Source organism: Larimichthys crocea, chromosome XVII (genome assembly GCF_000972845.2).
Source record: "Larimichthys crocea isolate SSNF chromosome XVII, L_crocea_2.0, whole genome shotgun sequence".
Lineage (NCBI taxonomy): Eukaryota > Metazoa > Chordata > Actinopteri > Sciaenidae > Larimichthys > Larimichthys crocea.
The window spans coordinates 26,262,821-26,283,367 of record NC_040027.1 but is presented as its reverse complement, the minus strand read 5'-3'; the positions used below and the strand labels follow the sequence as shown (position 1 = coordinate 26,283,367).

General features: G+C 39.7%; 1 protein-coding gene across 1 annotated transcript; it reads right to left on the bottom strand.

The window, feature by feature from the left end:
• Positions 1 to 239: 239 nt before the first annotated feature.
• LOC104925477 (uncharacterized) lies at positions 240 to 19,217 on the bottom strand. Its single transcript, XM_019276764.2, has 14 exons — positions 18,936 to 19,217; positions 14,265 to 14,390; positions 13,120 to 13,275; positions 11,448 to 11,586; positions 10,466 to 10,635; positions 10,065 to 10,199; positions 9,026 to 9,211; positions 8,259 to 8,866; positions 7,519 to 7,661; positions 6,695 to 6,916; positions 6,190 to 6,435; positions 5,817 to 5,950; positions 5,402 to 5,725; positions 240 to 5,302 (listed from the first exon to the last, which is right to left on the bottom strand). The coding sequence occupies exons 1-14, from the start codon at positions 18,987 to 18,989 to the stop codon at positions 260 to 262; spliced, it is 7,686 nt and encodes a 2,561-aa protein (XP_019132309.2). The 5' UTR covers positions 18,990 to 19,217; the 3' UTR covers positions 240 to 259.
• Between the last annotated feature and the right edge of the window lie 1,330 nt (positions 19,218 to 20,547).

Genomic DNA, 20,547 nt, shown 5'->3' with positions numbered 1-20,547 from the left:
GTGAAGGCCTCAATCAATTGCCAATCAATGTACTTCACTAAACTAAACTGTAGTTGTAGCCTTGTATGATGTAGCCTGTTCGCATCACATATTGAGTGCATATCTGTTTTAAGGTGTCAAAGATTTCAATTAATAAAACTCTCATAATGGTTTTAAGGTGTCAAAGATTTCAATTAATAAAACTCTCATAATGTCTTTTAAATTTGCCATTTCAACTCGGGCAACACTATAGGGAGACTGTATAGTAAACTGACAGAAATCACTGTTGCTTACACTTTCCAGAGGGGCTTTTTGGACTTTTAGGGCCTTTGCTAAAGTCTATTTTACTCTTTCTTGATTTGTTCTGAGGAGTTTGGCTGATGGCTGTCTGAAGCTCGACAGAACTTACTTGATCTTCACTTGTCTCAGCCCCATGCATGTAATGTGACACTTCAGATACCTCTATCGAAGCAGTTTTCCCCACAGTGTTTGGGTCTACCCCTGATGCTTCTCCAATCATTTGCACACTCTCATTTAGAACAAGATTTCTAGCCTCCTCAGCTACCTCACTTGTTTCAATAAAACTTGCAGCTCCTGCCTGTGATAAGCCTGGCTCTGTTTCCAACACCAAAGATAAGGTCTTGTCCACCACATGAATCTCTGAATTATCTATTGGTGATACCTGTCCATATGCACCACCCTCTCTGATCTCTAGGTCAATGATAACATCTGCTTTACCTTTTTCCAAAGTGAGATCTCCACTCTCACTTTGTTCAGTTTTAATTGCGTCTGTGTTTGGGTAATCAGTCTGAGTTGTTTCACACTCAGGTACTTGTCCAGATGTCAATATGCTACCTGTGGCCCCTGACAAGGAAACCTGTCCTGTGGCTACCATGGATGATCTTGATGATGTGACCACATCATCCAAACCCTCCATGTCAGCACCACCTGCTAACTCTTGACCAACAGCATCTTGTCTCTCAGAAACATCTTGAGTTGTGTAATCTATCTGAGAAGATAGTGCAGTAACTTCACAAGGCATTTCTTGAATTTCCCTTGATGTTGCTGCCACCTGATTAAACTCTAAACAGTCTGTCTCTAAAGACTGAGATTCCTCCTCTAACATCTCGTGAGACTTAATGTCTTCTTCCTCTATGTGAAAGCTTGTACCTGGTGAGTTTTCGTTTGCACCTTCAACAACTTGGACATCTGGGATGCTCATATTTTGCTGTAAAGGTGACGTTACAACATCTTCCTTTTCTCCATCATGTATTTTATCTGAGCACAAGAGATGATCCCGCAACTGAGGACTAAGTGTTATTGGTGCATCTTCTCTTCTATCTTCTTCATCTTGGTCATCTGAAATGCTATTTTTTTGTTGCCTGAATGGTACCTCATTCTCACCATCACTTACAATATCATCTGAAATAAGTGCATCCTCCACTTGAGATAGTGTATGGGATGCATCTTCTTTTTCACTGTCTTCATCTTCTTCTGAGATGCTAGTCATTTGCTCTACAGCAGACACCTCCTCCTCGACAATATCCTCTTCTTTGGTTACATCTCTAATGTTGTCATCTAAAATAAGTGTATCCTCCACTTGAGATAGTGTATGGGATGCATCTTCTTTTTCACTGTCTTCATCTTCTGAGATGCTAGTCATTTGCTGTAAAGGTGACACCTCCACCAAAATTTCCTCTTCTTTCATTCCATCTCTAAAGTTGTCATCTGAAATAAGTGTATCCTCCACTTGAGATAGTGTATGGGATGCATCTTCCTTTTCACTGTCTTCATCCTCTTCTGAGATGCTAGTCATTTGCTGTAAAGGTGACACCTCCACTAAAATTTCCTCTTCTTTCATTCCATCCCTAATGTTGTCATCTAAAATAAGTGCATCCTCCACTTGAGATAGTGTATGGGATGCATCTTCCTTTTCACTGTCTTCATCTTCTTCTGAGATGCTAGTCATTTGCTCTACAGGTGACACTTCCTTCACAATATTATCTTCTTTGACTCCATCAATAATGTTGTCACCTGAAATGAGTGTATCCTGCACTTGAGAAACTGTGCAGGATCCATCTTCCTTTCCACTGTCTTCATCTTCTTCTGAGATGCTAGTCATTTGCTGTAAAGGTGACACCCCCACCAAAATTTCCTCTTCTTTCATTCCATCTCTAAAGTTGTCATCTGAAATAAGTGTATGAGTGTGTGAGATGAGTTTATCCTCCACTTGAGATAGTGTATGGGATACATCTTCTTTTTCACTGTCTTCATCTTCTTCTGAGATGCTAGTCATTTGCTCTACAGCAGACACCTCCTCCTCGACAATATCCTCTTTTTTGGTTACATCTCTAATGTTGTCATCTGAAATTAGTGTGTCCTCCACTTGAGAAAGTGTGCAGGATGCATCTTCCTTTCCACTGTCTTCTGAGATTCTAGTCATTTGCTGTACTGGTGACACCCTTTCCTCCATAGCAGACTCATTGTTTTCTTCATCAGTAATGTTGTCATCTGAGATTAACTTTTCCTCCATTTGAGAACTTGTGCTCAATGCATCTTGTCTTTCAACGTCTTCGTCATCGGAGGTGCTGGGACTCTGCTGTGGCTCTCCTTCCTCCACAATTATTACCTCTTTTTCACCATCTCTTATACTGTCTCCATCTGACTCGACTTGATCCTTATCTACTTCTGATGCTGCCATTATATTTTGTTGATTATTTTCATCTTCTGTTGTATGTAGATGTTGCTCTAATGTTGAAATGGTTGGTACATTATAGCCCTCAACTTGTGCTTGTGTCATTTCTTCTGATGCTGATATCAAATTTGGATCATCCAGATCTCCTTCTTCTTTGTTATCTAAAATAGTCTTCACAGTCTGCATTGATGTTTTTGCTTCAATATCAGCAATATCTGTCTTTTCATGGCATTCTTCTTTCTTATCCTCTTCACTATAATCCACCTGTTGTTCCGACACTGTCTCTTGATCAGGGATGGCTCTCTCTTCAGACTCATTCACAGTGTCTGTTGAACTCTCATTTGGAGGTGTTGCTGATAATTCATCACCCATAGTATTGAGTCCTATTTCAGAATCTAACAACTGCTCATGCTCAGCTTTAACCTCTTCCTGTGCATTACTGATGACTAGTGTCATGTCCTCCATATTCTCTTCTGGCTGAATACTATCACAGGTGGCAATAATCTGATTTGTTTCTACATCTGAAACAACTGTCTTTACTGGGCTGACATCTCCATCGAACTCCTTTCTACTTTGATCCTCTGTGAATTCATTTGATTGAAGTTCTGACCCAAATTCAGAACTTTCATCATCTGGACCTTCAACTTCTTCTTCTTGCTCTTCCTCTTTTTTCAAAGGTGCTGCTTCCTTTTTGGCTACACTTTCTTCTGTCCAATAATGCATTTGATTGTCTACAATGTTCATTTGGTTTGAAGTAGGAGTTGCTTCCTCTCCTTGAGGAAATGTTAATGTCACTTCATTCTCTTTGTCTGTATTAACTAAATCAGTAACATCTGATACAGGTAGGAAATCTTCTGTCGAGGACATATTAATGACCATAGATATATCTTCTTCTTCAGAGGGGACATGCTTTTCCTGTGGAACATTGGTTTCTTCCTCTGCATTCTCTTGTGGGTCATTGGATCCTGTAGTCTGACTTATCACATCTGTGAATTTGTTTGTTGGAGTTTCAGTTTCAGGCACAAGTTCATCCATTGTATCTCCTGGTTTCTCTACCACTGTGCCAGACTGCTCAAATGGTGTCTGAACTACACGTGGGCCTGGTAATGACATAATATATTCCTCAAGACTTATAACTGAAGGTTTTACAGATCTTTCCTTCTCCTCAAATGCTTTTTGGACTGTATCACTAGAGTCCTTTACATCTAGTGCTGTGTGTTGTTCTTCTGATGTGTAGGTGATCACATCTTGTGATTGCTTGTCTTCATCATACATGTTCTGAGCATCATCCTTGAACAGATTTTTTATAACCTCTTCCTTTGAAGGCAAATGAGTGTTAGAGGTTTCAGTGGTAATGATAGTATTTGTAACATTAATGGTCTTCTCTTGAATACCACTGAAATCTGCTGTTTTTTGTAATGGAGGAATTCCTTCAAACTGGTTTACACTGACCTGCCTAATCCCAGCTGGCCAAATTCCAGGCTGACCGACTTGTCGCTCTACTGCCACCACATGTCCCATTCCCATTTGTGACTGCCCACCACCAACTTCCAAAACATTGACTGGCCCTAACCCCATCTGCACAGGTTGCCCAACCCAGGTTTGCCTCAAATGTCTATTTACTGTAACAACACCCTCCTTATTAGCAACAGCATGTCCTGGCAGAATGCCATACACACTCCCATGGGCTGCTGGGCCTAACACCCCCTGAGGGGGAGCAGCCTCCTTTACCAGGATAGCACCTCTGGGCACAGTGCCCTGAGGTGACCCTGGGTCCATCTTCAGTACCTTACCTGTACTACTCTTATCCTCAATGATCACATAATTACCATCAGGATTTAGGATCATTTTCCAGCCATCCACAGGGACTGAGGGGAGTGACACACCTGGGCTCACAGGTAGCAACAGGGTGGGGGTGACTGAACTTGTGGGACTGGCAAGACTTTTGGTGCTCTCAATGCTAGGGAAAACTAGCCCAGAAGGAGAGCCTGGGGTTCCATTGATTACAAGTCCAGAAGGACTCTGGGGACCGCTGACTACATATAGGCCTGGAACATTTGCTCCGTGGGTCCCATCTGCCACAAGAACTGTGCTCTGAAGCTGTGGTTGAACTACATAGTGCATAGGCTGTACCATAGGGGTGGTAGTGTAGTAAACTGGCTGCTGTTGAAGTACCAATGTCTGAGCTTGACGGGGCAGGGTGGCAGAATGACTGACATTAGAGGAATGACTGATATTAGTAACCTTAGAGTGAGGGAGTGTCATGGATGGCACACTACCAACTGAACTGGAGATGTTCGTAGATGACACGACTTTCTTTGTCATTACATTGGTATGTTTTGTCTCAACACTTCGCTCAGTTTTTGGCTTAACAACGGGTTCAACAATGTCAGCTGTGGTTTTGACAGCTCCTGTTACTTTGTGTCCCAGGGAAGGTTTGGGTGTTGTTGTAGGAGGGGAACAGATCTGAGCCAGAGTCTTGAACTTTGGTCCAAGGTCATTGAGAAACTGCAGGTCATTGTCAGACTCCAAGAGGCTGCAGCAGCCCACTGAGCCAGCACAGGAGCCCTCGCCCTCAAAATCATACTCCAACAGACAGTCCTTCACTGGCACCACACACTCCACTTTCTGTTTTAAGCAAAGAAATAGCACAAAGAAAAGTGTGAATGAACTCTGAATTTATGTGGAAGATCTGTTAAAAAAATGGAAGAAAAGCTAACGCCATACCTGTGAATAGTAATCATTGAGAAAAGCATCAGATAAGGCTATATCCTCATACAGATCTTGCGCATGTTGGATGCCAAGTTTTTGCCTGCCAAATGTCATGCTGCCATTGCCATTTTTCAATGGTTCCCTTGAAAGTGTGTAGGCATTGTCAACCTCCATAAGATTTTGGCTTTCCTGAAACTGCTGCATAGATTCACTGAACATTTCAGTTGACTCCTGATGTTCTGTGAATTTTGAAGAAAAGGCATTGAAGGTCCTTGTTTGTACTGCCTCAACTTTATTTTGGGTACCCATCGTGATCGGGGCACTATGGAGGGGCACTTCCTAAAAATTACATTAAAAAAAAAAAAGTTATCTCTGAGCAGATTTTTATCTAGCAATGTGGCTATGGTGTCAAAAAAAGCAAATGTTTTACCTTATCCTCGCCTTTGCCTTCAGTGTGATAGGATATAAGGTGTTGTTTGGCATCAAATGGCAGATCACTAAATTGGTCAGGGAAGATAGTGTCTGCTCCTCCACACTGACAGAACATCAGAAGAAAAGGGATGACTGCAGAAAGAGGCAAAACATTCAGATCAATGTTACATTTATGTGACACTATGATATTTTTCTCTCTTGTGTAAAGATGCACAGCATGTATATTTAATATATCTTTAGCAACTCTTGAGTGGGCCAGTAACTACACTCCTGAGAAAAGGGTTAGTCGTAAAAAACTGAAAAATAAAGATTTTGTGTTTATATGTTGTGACAATAGTGTGTATCAGAGCTTCCGCTAGAGCTCAACTCACACAGCAGTAAGCACATTGCCATTAGCAGCAGGCCGATGGCTGGGGCAGAGAGCTCAGATGAAGTAGTTTCTAGTCTGGCTGCCCTCTGTAGAATGTTGCAGTCCTCTGTGTCCACACAGGTACAAACATCCACTCTAAAAACCTCATCGGCTGGACAGGACAGACCCTGTTCATCTGACACCTTCACCTGCAGCTCATACACGCCGGGCCACAGGTCCTCTTGTGAATGAAGAGCAACACTCGTCTCTATAAACAGCAAAGAATAGAGAGGTTTGAATTTGTACGAGGATTTTAAAATCAAAAATCTTTAAACTTTTTCTCTGATTTAAGAGATAAGAACTTGTACTTGTGGAAAAAAATAAAAAGGCTAAATTAGAAAAAAAATGTCTATATTGGCTTTAGGTAGCTTCATACCTCACGCATTTGGTTTTTGAGCACTTTACAAAATATTTTTCAACATAGGCAATTAATATCTTCATCTCTTATTTTTTCCACATTTTCTTACCATTGAGGACTTCTATATCCCAGCTGCCCTGTGTCCCATCAGGTATGATTGTGAATGTGAATGGAGCAGCGTTGGGTATAGCATCCTCATCAAATCCAGTAACATAAACAGTTTTTTTATCAGAGCACAGACTGGTGTGAGTGGTGGTCAGGGTGGGACAATGGTCATTGGAGTCGGCGACTTGAATGGCTATTGTTCCGGTGGCTGTGTTTGAAGGCATGTCTGGGGAGGATAACAGCTCAGTTTGTCAAACAGCACAAAGACTGTACAGCCACAGAGATTCACTATGCAGTGGAAAGGTCGAGGCAGTAGTGTACACGTTCCCTACCACAGCTTTACACAAAACACTCGACTTAAACATACGTTTTAAAGATGAGTCTGTTTTGAACTGCTTACTACGTTGTTCTAGCAAATAGAAATGACAGCTGTAACAATATTCTTTTTTGCTATTACACACATCTACACAATCCTCAATGTTTTTATAAGAATGTTAAGGTGTTTACGCCTCCTAGTTTTTATGGAGCTCTGTTGAAACTGGCAGTACATTATTTTTCCCCTAGGCTTTTTTTCATTCTTTGGATGACACACCTAGAATTACTAGGTGGTTTGACAGGTTCTGTCAGAGATCAGTGTGCTTCATTTGATAAATGAACTCTGGCAACTAGTGATTAACTGCTCATCCAACTTATAAACATACAAGTGATAAAGCTTTTAGCAGTGATGGCCAATGCTGTTGAAATTAATCAAGATGGAAGAAATGAAGGTTTATTGTTGACATCAAGCACAGGTACAAGATTAAAAAAGTATACAGTAAATGCTATTACCATCAGTAATGGCCAGAATCTTGGCAATGTAGGTCCCGTTTACCAAGTACGGCGACTCTCTATCTGGATTCTTGTTGAGTTTAATCTCAGCTGTCTCTTCATCGATGGTAAACCAGTTATCTGGATCATAGGCTTTAGCATAACTAGAAGACAACAAATATGTAGGACAAGGAACAAAAACATCAAGAAAAGTGATAATAAGAAACAGTAAACTGCTAAACTAAAAGTAGTGACTTTCTTGCAGAGATTTAGGTGAGAAGATTATTGCTAAATGATTAGCTAAACTTAGCATCAAGACTGGAAGCAGGAGGTAAAAAATTCACCCACAAACTAGCTCATCAATCAGTCCATTCCAGTCTTTATGCTAAGTTAATCGCTTCCTGGCTAGAAGAAATGTATTATAAATATTTATTATTGTGTCTTGGTTGTACTACTGTATGTATGGTTGAGTTGGTAACACTATTACTATTTCTCTACCAGGACAATAAATAGCTAATTTTATCTATTAGGTGAACTCTTATGACATTTGGTTGATAAATTTTGTCCCTCCAACTTTGATCCCTTGACTTTTCATCATGAGGCTGATAGTTTTGATTGTGGATCAATTGGATCATCATTATCAGATCAAAAATTAAATTTGTCGTATATTTTAGTTCAAAATAGACCTGCTAAACTGATGACATTCCCATCAGCTGTACTCTCGTCTTGTTAAAAGTTCTGTTAATGGCAGCTTGACTAACCTGACGTCTTCAGCTGTTTTTCCTGTGTCTGGATCGATTGCAGTAAACACTGCAACCACACCATCCTCAGGTTGTTCGTCTGGATCTTCTGATACAGGAACTTCTTTGGTGGCAGGTTTGAATGCTGGGCCCTCTGGCACATTATTCACTGCTATCTTAATGGGATAACTTTTTGGTGCATTTGGCTTTGTCCCGGGTCCCGGTTTGACGCCTGGTTTAAGTCCAACGCCCACTCCAACCCCAACTCCAGCTGCTGGCCCTGCCTCGGGCTTAGCTCCTCCTCCTACGTTAGGCTTAAGTCCACCTTCTACATCTACACCAGCATCTACACCAGCGTCTACACCAGCGTCTACACCTGCATCCACTCCTACATCCGCACCCACACCAACTCCAACTCCAACTCCAACTCCAGCACCAGCACCAGCACCAGCACCAGCACCAGCACCAGCACCAGCTCCAGCTCCAGCTGCAGCCCCAGCAGGCAAAGGATTACCCTCTCCAATTTGAACGCCCACATTCATCAGAACAGCTTCACCTTCCACAAAAGGAGCTACATTCTCAATGAGCAGGCCAAGCTCAAGATTCTGGACTTCTTCAAAGTCCACAGCCTGTTTGGTCCAAGATGGAAGGTAAATAAGATTGAGAGAGAACACAGCAAGAGATAAGAAGCATATATGTTAGGGACCTACCAAATACTAGTTAAAGTATTGGGTATAACATATTAAAACACTTAAATATTTAAAGCGACATGATACAGGTCTAAGTACCTTGACAAGCATCAGGACACCCTCATTGGTTTCAGGGTCTGTCTCAATTTCGAAGAGTTTATCCTCATTTCCTTTGGCAATTGTAAAGATCGTCAGCCAGTTGTCTGTGTGTTCAAGGTCATTGTCCAGAGCTTTGATTCTCAGTATAGGTACATTTGCAACATTTTCATCCACTTCACCATCGTACTGTCAAAGAACAAGACACAAAACAGACAGCAGACCAAATCCATTACTGAATCTACTGTGAAGAGGTCAAAGATCAGGGAGCAAGAGTTAATCAGAGGGGGTTCAAGTACCTATGTCAAGATTAATGTCTAAGTCTTTTTATCAAATTTTTCTGGTGGTATATGTTATCCAGGACCGCTGCTAGCCAATTTGGTGCCCTAAGGGTAATTGCTTTGCGGTGCCAGTTGTGGAGTGCTCTACAGAGACACATGTCTTCAGTCTACTGTAGCCTACACTGTACATTTATTCCTAACCTAACTGCTACCGCTTACCTGCTGCACTACTTCACTCTTTGTTGCTCGTCCACTTACACCTTATACACAGCTGTATTCTTTTCTTATGACATGATAATAATTGGGCCATTTTGGTGCCGCCTCCAGCACTTGGTGTCCTACATGCAGCACATCACTACCATAACGGCACTGGTGTCACCTATATCCTCTCTGGCCCAACAATGACAAAAAGGTTAAACATGCATCTGTAGCTGAATACTGTACAAAAGCACAACTTTATCATTTTTTTTCATGATTTTGGTGAAACTTATTAACATTTTATACAGAATATCCTATATATATATCCAGAGGTCCTGGTGGACAGGTAGCTTTAGCCTAATGTCCTGCTAAAGTGGTAATAATAGTAAGTGGTAGTAATTAACTGCAGATAACTGAATCTGCAGTGGGTATAAGGAGTGACAGGACTGGGCTTTGTAGCCTGGAAGTTTCGTGCACATCCTCTGAGACGTAACGTTACAGTACCAAGGTGATTCAGAAACTTTCCTGATGAATAGGTTGCTAAGTAGTAGTATATTTCTCACCGCTGATTTTTCTAGAGTGGGGATGTTATCATTGATGTCCAAGACCTTGATCACAACAGTTCCTGTCCCTGTTAGCCCATTTGCTGCTCCTCCCATATCAGTCCCCATTACAACCAGTGTGTAGGTATCGTGAGTCTGTTGAACGAAAAACAGCAAACCAAAAGCTTAGTGTTATTCAAGTCCAAGATGTTCAGAGAACATTTTGCATAAGTTTTCTCATCATGCCACACTCTGTCAATCTAATTTTGTAAATGAAATAATTAACTTCACACGTTAGATCAGCCATACAAGAGTGAAACAAAGATCTAATGAAGTGTTTAGAATGAGGATGCTCTAAATGCACAAGAAAAAGGCTGCATCATCATTTTCCACACATGTTCTGCAGTGAGCAGCAGCCTCACCTCTCTGTCCAGTGTGGGCTCCTTGACGAACAATTTTCCTGTGTTTTTCTCTATAGTGAACATGTGACCTGTGACTTCTGGCTCCTGACTGATGATGGTGTAGGCGATGGCTGAGTTAATTGTTCCAGCTTCGTCATTATCTTTCCCCTCGATCTGCATGACAAAGGTTCCTGCAGTGGTTCACATTGGGACAAGACCTTCTCAGTAGAATCGATCAGTGTTCAGAGGACCATGCTTCACGCATACAGTATGATCCTGCTTGTATTGTGATTTATGTAAATGTTCTATGATATATGGAGCTCAGCAGTTAATGGTTGGTTGGTTCCTTTAAAAAAGCAACCGTGTTTATGGTGATTCGATTAGCAACATCATTTTTTGATAAATATTTAAAAGAGGGACTGATGGAGGCGCTTGAGGAAAGATCATAGGGTGACAACATTGCCCAGTCATATGCACAGCAAATTTTCAGTTTTACAAATTAGTTTTTCAGACAAACTAATACCAGACTTTATTATAGCCAAGGCAACACTACCTTTCTGTCCTGTAATTGAGTTATGATCTAGCAGACATTTTGTTATGTAGAATGTGTGTTTAATGCTGACTTGTACTAGTACCATTAAACCAGAACACCTGGTTTTAACAAAACTACTTGGTTCCGGTTAGAAACAGATTATGGGCATAATTAATATTAAAAAAATAATAATGTTAGAATACAGGACAACAACTCCATGGATGAAGTCAGAGGTCAGATCCATCTGATCCAAAAGCACTTCATAGTGAGGATGTGGCATCCAGAGGAACTTTTGTGCTCTTTTATCTACCAGAATGCACTTTCAAATTTTAGTAATTAATACTTTAAATCTCTAAATTTAATATGAGTGACATAATAAAACAGTTTTATGTTTCATTGGTCATTTTAACCATGAATGATTATCTGTTTTTTGTCCCTTCTTCTCAGAGAGTCTGCTGGGGTTTGCCGTACCTTCTTTGCTTGACTCTGTGATGTTGCCAGTATGCATCTCAAAATAAGGAGGGTTGTCATTCATGTCCAGGATTGTGACAGTCAGTGGGATGTTGTCCTCCGCAAGTGTCCCATCTGTGTATTTGGCAACCCCTGTTAGCTGCATTGAATACATGATGAGATGGGACAGGGTTAGACGCTTTACTGTTGAGCTTATTAAATGTTAAGTTACTTTTTTTTTTTTTTTTTAACACTCATTTGTCTGTAGGTGGCACACATCAGTGTATCTATATCTGTAAGTGTAAACTGCTGCTGCTGTTACTTTCCGGAGGTTTGGAACTGTAACTGGTGCTGCAGGTGCTACCACAGTGAGGTCAATGACCACTGATAATATACACTTAAAAAAAACCTTTTGCCTTTTGGAACAGGACAGGACCAATGTTTTTGTTGATCCTACAGTTGTTCAGATATTGGCTTGATGTTTGCAGAGCACTGAGTTAATAGAATTTATGTGTAACTTAAGTGGCCAACTCACCTGACTAAACATTTTAATAATAATCTGATTCAGTTGGTTTTGGTAATCATCATATAGCACGCAGTATGGAACTTCATATCAGCTGTAACATTTTTCAGTTACAACAAAGTCTATTCAGATGTAATACAGATGTTCTGTTCTGTCATGGAGTTCTACCTCCCAAAGGGGAACACAGTTTTTGTACAAAGCAGAGAAGTATGAAGCAGAGAAAAAACTATAGCGACAGAATCTATGCACAAAACATGTACAGTCATGTGCAGTTATTTTAACAGCTCGGTATAAATCAGTAGATGTCTCTCTCTGTAACCCTGCTGAGACCGACTCATTTACCCTTTAAAATGTGAAGACTTTCCTTTTTCTGTTACAGCATCTACTTGACTGATGAGGATTATTCAACTCAAGTATATGAGCAGATATAAGTGACCAAGTGGTCACTAAGTGGTCAGATTTAAACAAAATATTTTTTTTGTCTGCTGTCTCAAAAGTTAGACAGCCATCTAAAATATACTGGAGCTGAAACATCCCCAAAGCCTGAGGGAAACTGAGCAAGTTCCAACTGATCCCATACCGTCCCCCTCTCACATATCCAAACAAACCTTCAAGTAATGGGATACATTTTTTAACAAATTTATTTGTGGAGAAAAAAAAAGAACTTCATATAAAACTTAACAAATGGGTGAAGTTTGGAACTGCTAGATTGCTAGAATGAATACTAAGGAGAGAGACATTCAACAACATACAATACATAACGTCTGTTATTCAAGAAATGTACTCCAAAGAGTCAACTCCAAGTTCCAAATGACAAAAATGTGGAGCAGTAGAAGCAAACCACACTCAGATGTCTGATTTTGCAGCAATATCGGACTGAAATTAGAGAATCTTTGGATACCATTTTTGAACGCACAATGCTTTTGCGGTCTGAGCACATAATATTGGTAAAAAACCACAGTTGCTCCCTCAACAAACTGGTAAGTATTAATTTTAAGAGCAGCCATATCATTATACTTGAGATTGTTGAGATTGTTCAATTCATACAGGAGCTATTGTATAGTTGCTATTTATCTCTCTTTTTTTCCCCTCTTCCCTCCATACTCCTAAACAGGTTTCAGTCTATACAGTACAGTACAATGCTGAGAACTTATTTAAAGAAAGACTTACATTGTAGCTGGGGTATTTCTCCCGGTCTACTTTATCAGTGATGCGTACAAACCCGGTGTCATGGTCCACCACAAAGAGGTTGTAGGGTGACTTATCAGCTCCTTTTCCAGTGAGGAAATACTCCACCTTCGCCCTGTTGTCTCGGTCAGAGCGAATCTGACAAGGAAACACACAAAAGATTTATAAACACTCTTATTTTAGTGATTTAGTAAAGCCTATTTTCATTGATCCACTGAATATGCCATTTATTTCCAACAACATAATGTAAAAATCTACCATACTCAGAAACTTTCATTATTCCACTCAGAAAGAAAACATCCCAGTACCACCCATGGGAGTGGTATCAATCTTCTCATCTAACTATTATGAGACAACCTTGACAAAATCAGACTTAAAGCTTGTGAACCATAATGGTTTGGACCAATTAGCAGTTTCACCATGAGTTACAGGTGTGGTATCATGCAAGGTATGTGACGATGTGTGTGAGCAGTGATTGTTTGGATCCTAGATAAAATAATCACGTAACCTTAGAAAGGTCAACGTATATAATTAATATCATTTTCTGGATGGAAAAGATGTTTTCGCTCTACTGACTGAATTCACAAGACTTTGGCTACGTTATATAATTAAGTGATCTGACTAAAGTCCACCCATGATGGATGGTGATAGACAGATGCCCTTTAACCATCTGGCACAGTGCTGCTGTTGGTTGAAAAGTGTGTCTCCTCAGTATATACCCTGTTAGTAATCATAGTTGCATTCTTGGAGACTCCGGGATGGCTGCTGCTGTTTGTTTTTTCTGTTTGTTTGTTTTTTAACAGTTTTACAATAGGAGCCATAGGGAGTTGTCTAAAATGTCTGACTTATCTTTTTCTTAGTCTAGTTTGTTTTGTTTGGCACATTCACTCTGTTAACACAAATCCACCCTAATGGTGCAGATGGGAACTGAAACGATGTCTTTAGAACAAGCAGAAACAGGTTTTTACTGCAGGGCTAAATACAGAGTAGTCATTGACGTGACAGAAGCCAGTTCTTTGTTTGACATGTTTGAGAACTTCATAAAGACCTTTTGCTAGTTTTCTCATGATGCCACTACATCACTGCTAATTGCGTGAAATAAGTCTGATGAGTAAAATTCAAATGACCTTGGCAATGAAAGGCTTTTGGGTGTAATCAGTGTTCTCCAGCAACTTGGCAGGAGGAAGGATCCATTCTCTCTTCTTTCTCCTCAGTGTCTTTGGACTCTTCTGTCTTGTCTCTGCGATGAGCATCTGAAACCAAACAGAAGATGTACACTTGAGTTTGCTTTAATGGAGACTTTGATGTATTCAAACTGCTCCAGCTGTAATTATATAAAGAATATGAAACAAATATTTTTTTCATTTTAGTGACTTTAATTACTACGACACTTACAACGTAATGGTATCTCATAATAGCTGAGTCAGTCATGTCCATTAACTGGGAACAAACCAGCACTGAATGTGAATAATGTTTGGCATTAAGCACCTGCACCTGTGTGATGATTTAACTACACTGTTCCCGTGCCAGCATGTAAATAGCTTGAGAGCTGGTAGTTGGGCCCCTGTTGATGCCAGCTGTGACATGATTTCTTGGTTGTGCACGCATGTGTGTGTATGTGTGTGTGTGTGTGCCAGCAGATCTGCTGCTAACACCAAGAGACTGGTAACTGGCAGGCTGTGGTGTTCATCACTTGAGGTCTGTAGTTTGACAGTGGTAAAATGGTGAGTAATGAAATCAGTGAGTAATGGCTTAAATATAAAATGTTCAGCCAGGTAGCAAATGTTATTCTCTGCTTGATTTAGTGCTGCATGGGTGTGGTGACTGGATGTAGATGTACTGGTGTCATGTCATGACTTCACAGGTTTTTATCTCAGCCTGTAAAGAGTTTACTTCAAATTTTAATTATACAACTGGCAGATGGCACAGTTGTTTTTGGAACAGAGGCACCACATTGAACCAACTGCACAACTGATGAATCCTTTTTCAAGGGTGTTCATCCTAACACAGGAAAATGTCATATCTTAAACCTAATTAAAATATATAGTTACAAATTCATTTAAGACAGTTGTTTTAACGATTGTTCTGTTCTCCTACTACAGCAGCAACTTCGTGCACAGTGGAAAATGACGTGACGATCAACTGTACTGTAAAAATTGTAATTCATGCATTGAAGTGGTTTTCAAAATAGAAGTTCTGCTTGTCTAGACGCTGAAGAGTGTGATGTCACTGTCACACTGTCATGTCTTACTGGGACACTTGAATACAACAAAGCTATCATTTAGGTTAATACCATTCACCACTTTCTTATGTGTTTATGTCTGTTCTGCACCCCTTAACCATTGTTGATACCAGAATGATAAAGCTGCTGCACTGACTAATTAGTACCTGTCAAGGACGTGGTGTGTTTTGTTCTTTGCTGCTGATGATCTCAACATACAAGCAGGACAGGTTTTACAGCACTAGGCTGGCAGGGTGAGTGAGTCTGTCTGACCGTCACCTGTCTCACTCACTGACACCTAAACAGTCCCTTTCAGCTTTGTTTGCATTGTCTGTCTCACATCTCGTTTAGCAAGTTACATAAGGAGTTATAATTTTTTAAACAACATAGCAATGTTAAAAAATCTAAATCAATTTTATCTCTGTTTGTGTTTCACATGTCATTTACATGTTAAAATACTGAACACAAAAACAGAAGCAGATTCATAGAGTGTACCTCATTATTATCTTTTCCTTCAAATTATTTCCTCTATTCTTTTTCTATTCCTGCTCTTTTTTTTTTACATCTTACATAAGTACATAAGTAACACTCTGCAAATAAATGTTTAAACATTTTGTCTCTATTTGATGGGGTTGGCAAACGATTGTTTTTTTCAATCGATCATAATGAACATAATGTGTCTTTTTAAGTTAAAATATACATTAACCAATAGATTCCTTTGTAGAAGACGTTTTTGCTTACAAAAGGTTGCAGGGATTAAAAATACCTGTTGTTTGGTGATGATCCAACAGTATGAACATGAAAACACTACTACTGTAGCCTGCTATGTGAGATACAATACAGTTAAATACCTGAATGTAGGGCTTCATTAATAAGTTTTAATTAACTTTAACCAACCAAACAAAACAAAATACTCATTATAATTGTTTAAAGGTGAAGAATGCATGTATTTGATCACTTTCTTGCCTAAAAAGGTCAAATTTAAGGATGCTGCGTCTGAAATGTTGGGATCTGCTTTTAAAATCACCTCAAAGTATTACCTTTAAATAATAAAATGTAAACCACACGTCCTCACAGTCCCTCATGTAAAGTAAATATTTAATAAACAGCTGGTTGTGGCCTCAGTTGGGTCACCTGTGAGTCAGCAGCAGGTTGTCACTGGATGTAAATGTAACTGCTCAGTCTGTGATCTCTGTACTTTCACCAGGCCCACGCTCATGTACAGTGTGTACGTGTCCTGCTTCGACAGACAGACACTGACTGACAAAGATCAGGTCCTTTCAGGCGGTATGTAGAAATATAAAGATAATGTACTTAACTGTTCCATTCCAAACAATAGTCGGAATCTCTCCAGTGTGTTATTCTGTGCTAAACATTCACATGCTTCTATACGTGCCTGACAGGAAGCACATGAACAAACACAGATTAGTTAGTCACTGCAGTGGATTCCTTTTCTCTGAGTGAGTTTCACACGTCTCTGCGCTGCCCTGCGGTCCTCCATCTGTATAGTATCATAAAAACTGAATACCATAAAGTTGGAGGACCGCAGGGCCCAAAGCCCAAAAGGTGCTGTTCCAGTCAGTCCACTTTGAGGATTTGTGCCAGAGGTGTTTTAACTACGAAAGCCCCTAACCTGTTGAATTTCCTGTCGGAGAAGCGTATTCTCACGCTGTGTCAGGACGTTAGAAACTGTACATAATCAAATATTTAGGTCAACATGAAAGTACATATGTTGAACTTTATACTATACAGTAATATATGCCAAACTGGTTAATGATATTTCTGCTCTAACCACCGCAGAACAGCCCTGCTGCCTTGCCTTACAAGTGGATGCCTTTAATTCATCCGTCGCCCTTTTTACTTGAAAAAAAAAAAGACTGAAACCATCCCCCTGCTCCAATCAAGACTTCCTTTGAATGACTTTATTACTATTACTCTGGCCTGAATCAAAATATATTATATATAATAAATAAATATATAATAAATAAACCAATTTTTTTCACTTTGATGCTCTTACTAAACTGCTCTCTACACGTATTAGCTCCCTTGGAGCCACTAATAATTCAACATCTCTGTTTTTTTTAAATTCACACCCATGACAGGGTGATTACATCTGAACACTTTTCATCTTTCAAATTCACCCACTTCAACATAAAAAGCTGAACACTTAGACTCTAAATAGGTACTCCCCTCCAAGGTTACTACTTCTTTACTCGATCCTATCCCTTTTACTTTATCAAGGACCCTTTTCCAATCTCATCAAGCTTCAGAAAATTCCATAGACACACATAACACACATAAAGTGTTCACTGACTTTGTTATAGGGCTGTAACAGACAGTTCAAAGCCTCATAGCTTCTTTCACGTTTACATTCAAATTCTGAATCAACACCTTGGGAAAACGTGGTGATCATGTTACATCTGATGATGTTATAAAACATGATGTCAGAAAATCTCAATTGATTTTTTTTATTAAAAAATATGACATTTGTTACAGCCCTACTTTGTCTTACATTGCGTTTTTGACCTGTTTATGACGTAGAACTTCGTCCGATTCTCCTGAACACACCTCAACATCTGTTTTTTATGACTCTGACCCAATACAGGACTGATTCTTCAGTCCTGTAAATATCTAAAAAATGTATTATAAAAAAATAAAACAAATTATGGATGCCATGTTACAATTTTTTTTCGTTTTTTAATGTTGATAAAACTTTAAATGCTAGTTCTTTATCCAAAGTTCTGTGATCTTACTCTGAACAGAGCTGCTTCGACAATTTCACTAAACCCTTGAATCAGTAATCTTGGTGTCCTGTTTGATCCTAATCTGACCGAGGCAAGGCCGAATATAAGAATAATATAACCAAATACCGACAGGGGCCCTTTTAGGTAAATTTTGCATATATTTGTTACATATTTGAACAGTGTAGTATTAATACCTTTTGTAAGTATCAATACTAGACCAGTGTTACTAACAAGCTAGGTTAGGTAAGACATTGCACAGATACAGACAAACAGAAAATAACCCTAACCAAGCGAAAGAGAATAGTTAAGCGAATAAACGTTGATTCCTGGTGTCAACATTATGGAAAGTGGATTCACCATGGCAACATCAAACAGAAAAAACAGGTTACAGAAAAATGCCATGCAGAGGGAATATAGGAACATCTGAACTATTAAATACACTCTGTGAAACACATTTAATGGTTTTATGTTTTCATTACAAGAGCCCAGAAAGGCAAATGAGAAAAATTAAAAGATGAAAAACAGCAGGTGTAACAGCAGGTTTTATAAGTCAAAGTCAGACTGCATTTAACATGATCACTCAACCATGTCTCAAGCTGACATGAAAGTTTTTCAGCTTTTTATTCACCTCTGCATACTGCACACACTGATGCAGCAGCCATGTATCACAATTAAATATGCCCTTTCATGACCAGTTTTTAGTTTTGTTTCATATTGCGTAACCGAAGGAGAAAACCTTTTCCTCTCCTGTGACAACAAGTTGACTCATAGCCTGCAGCCTGTCCTGGTGTGTCAGTGGGAAAGCTGTGAGCAGCTTCAGGGTCAATACTCACCAAGGTCATTAACAGAAGCAGCAGGCTCACTTTTGCACCGAAGAGCCGAGCCATGAGTCCAGAAAAGCCACAGCATGCAGCAGCCCGTCCTGTCCCCAGTCAGCTGGTCCGAATGGAAACAAACTGAAGAGCCTTAATAAAGTTCTGTTAGAGGCACACCTCTGTCAGCCTCAACCACCCCTTCACATCTACAACCACTCCTGTATGTGCAGCCCACCGTGACTCCCCTCCTCCTCTTCACTTCATGGACGCTTCTGTACCGTCAACTGTCAAATATATGCATGTTTCTCAAAGGTGTGTCTGCTCTCTGCTGTGCACTTTCAAAGGTCACAGTAAAGCCCTTAGCCTCAGGGTTTCACACTTGAGCAAGCTGACAAAGATAGACGGAGCACTCTGTGTTGGCTCATCCAGGAAAAATGTTTTTATAAAAATATAGATTTTTATCTTTTTATAGGGTCAGTTGTTTTTTTTTACAGTAAACAGTAGTCTATACAGAACACCATACTGCAGTACTATGAAGCTCTTCCAGTGAGGATAAATACACAAAATTATGATAACTTATAACTTTATTATCTGAATTTTGTCAATAATTATCTCTTTTCATTTATTTATGTGACTCAGGACCATGATCACATGATATCTAGCATAAACAGAATATATAATAATAACATACGACAGCAGATGTTACTTATACATCTGAGTTTGAGAATTTGTTTGAGTTTACAGATTTATTTACAGGTTTATCTGTTTAGAATTAATTTAAAGTCCGTGTAAAGGCAATTCCACGTTTTCTTTCAAAACACAATAAATATGTTGGACAACAGTTTCTGAAAACACGTGAAAAGACTTTGAACGATACATTACTGAAATGTGGAGTTAGAGGTTCAAACAGTTTTTCACCAGTTTTCAGTCCAGGATTTTGTGGGCAGTCCTAAAAGGAGACTACGTGACATCACACGGTCACTATTAACATAGAATTAGCATAAATTCCGCCCCCTAGCACGGTATAGAAGACTTAATGTACCTTAACGGTAGTTCAACTGCTCGTTTTTTAATTGTAACACCTATACATACTCAGTTATCATTGTCTTTGCTAGCTAGTTATGCCTTCAAAATCCTGAGTATGCGTCTTCCCTGGATGCCAAAATGTTTACACGAGCTCCATCACTTTATTTAAATTTCCAAAAAACGAACCACAGCAATGGAGACCTAAAAACCACCAGCAATCACCTCTGCAATGCTCATTTTGCAGTGGACATTTTCAAAAACTTTTACCAGAAACAGATCGGTTTTACGGACCATCCGCTTTTACTGTCGGATGGGACCGCACCGACCATCTCCATCCCTGGTCTTCATCTTCAACCTCCTGTCGAGCCATCCGGCCCGCAAAGTTAACTTTTGAGTTCATAATTACAGTAACATTAGGTGACTTAGTGCACAGTAACGTGATTTTACATCGTGTACTATAATCATGTTAGGGTCTCTCATCATTTTCATGTAATGTCAGTACATGTAACGTTAGACTGTTCTCGTGTCTTGAGCGAAATCCTGGAGGAAAACACACCGATAACGGGACACGGGACGCCTCTGTGCAACAGCAGCTTGTCGCTAT

Excerpts from the sequence above, each read along its gene's own strand:
- LOC104925477 (XM_019276764.2), bottom strand. The coding sequence starts at position 18,989 with ATGGCTCGGCTCTTCGGTGCAAAAGTGAGCCTGCTGCTTCTGTTAATG. Across the intron at positions 11,587-13,119 it reads AGAAATACCCCAGCTACAAT|CTAACAGGGGTTGCCAAATA; the intron begins GTAAGTCTTTCT and ends TATTCAATGCAG. Across the intron at positions 9,212-10,064 it reads CCACTCTAGAAAAATCAGCG|TACGATGGTGAAGTGGATGA; the intron begins GTGAGAAATATA and ends GTTCTTTGACAG.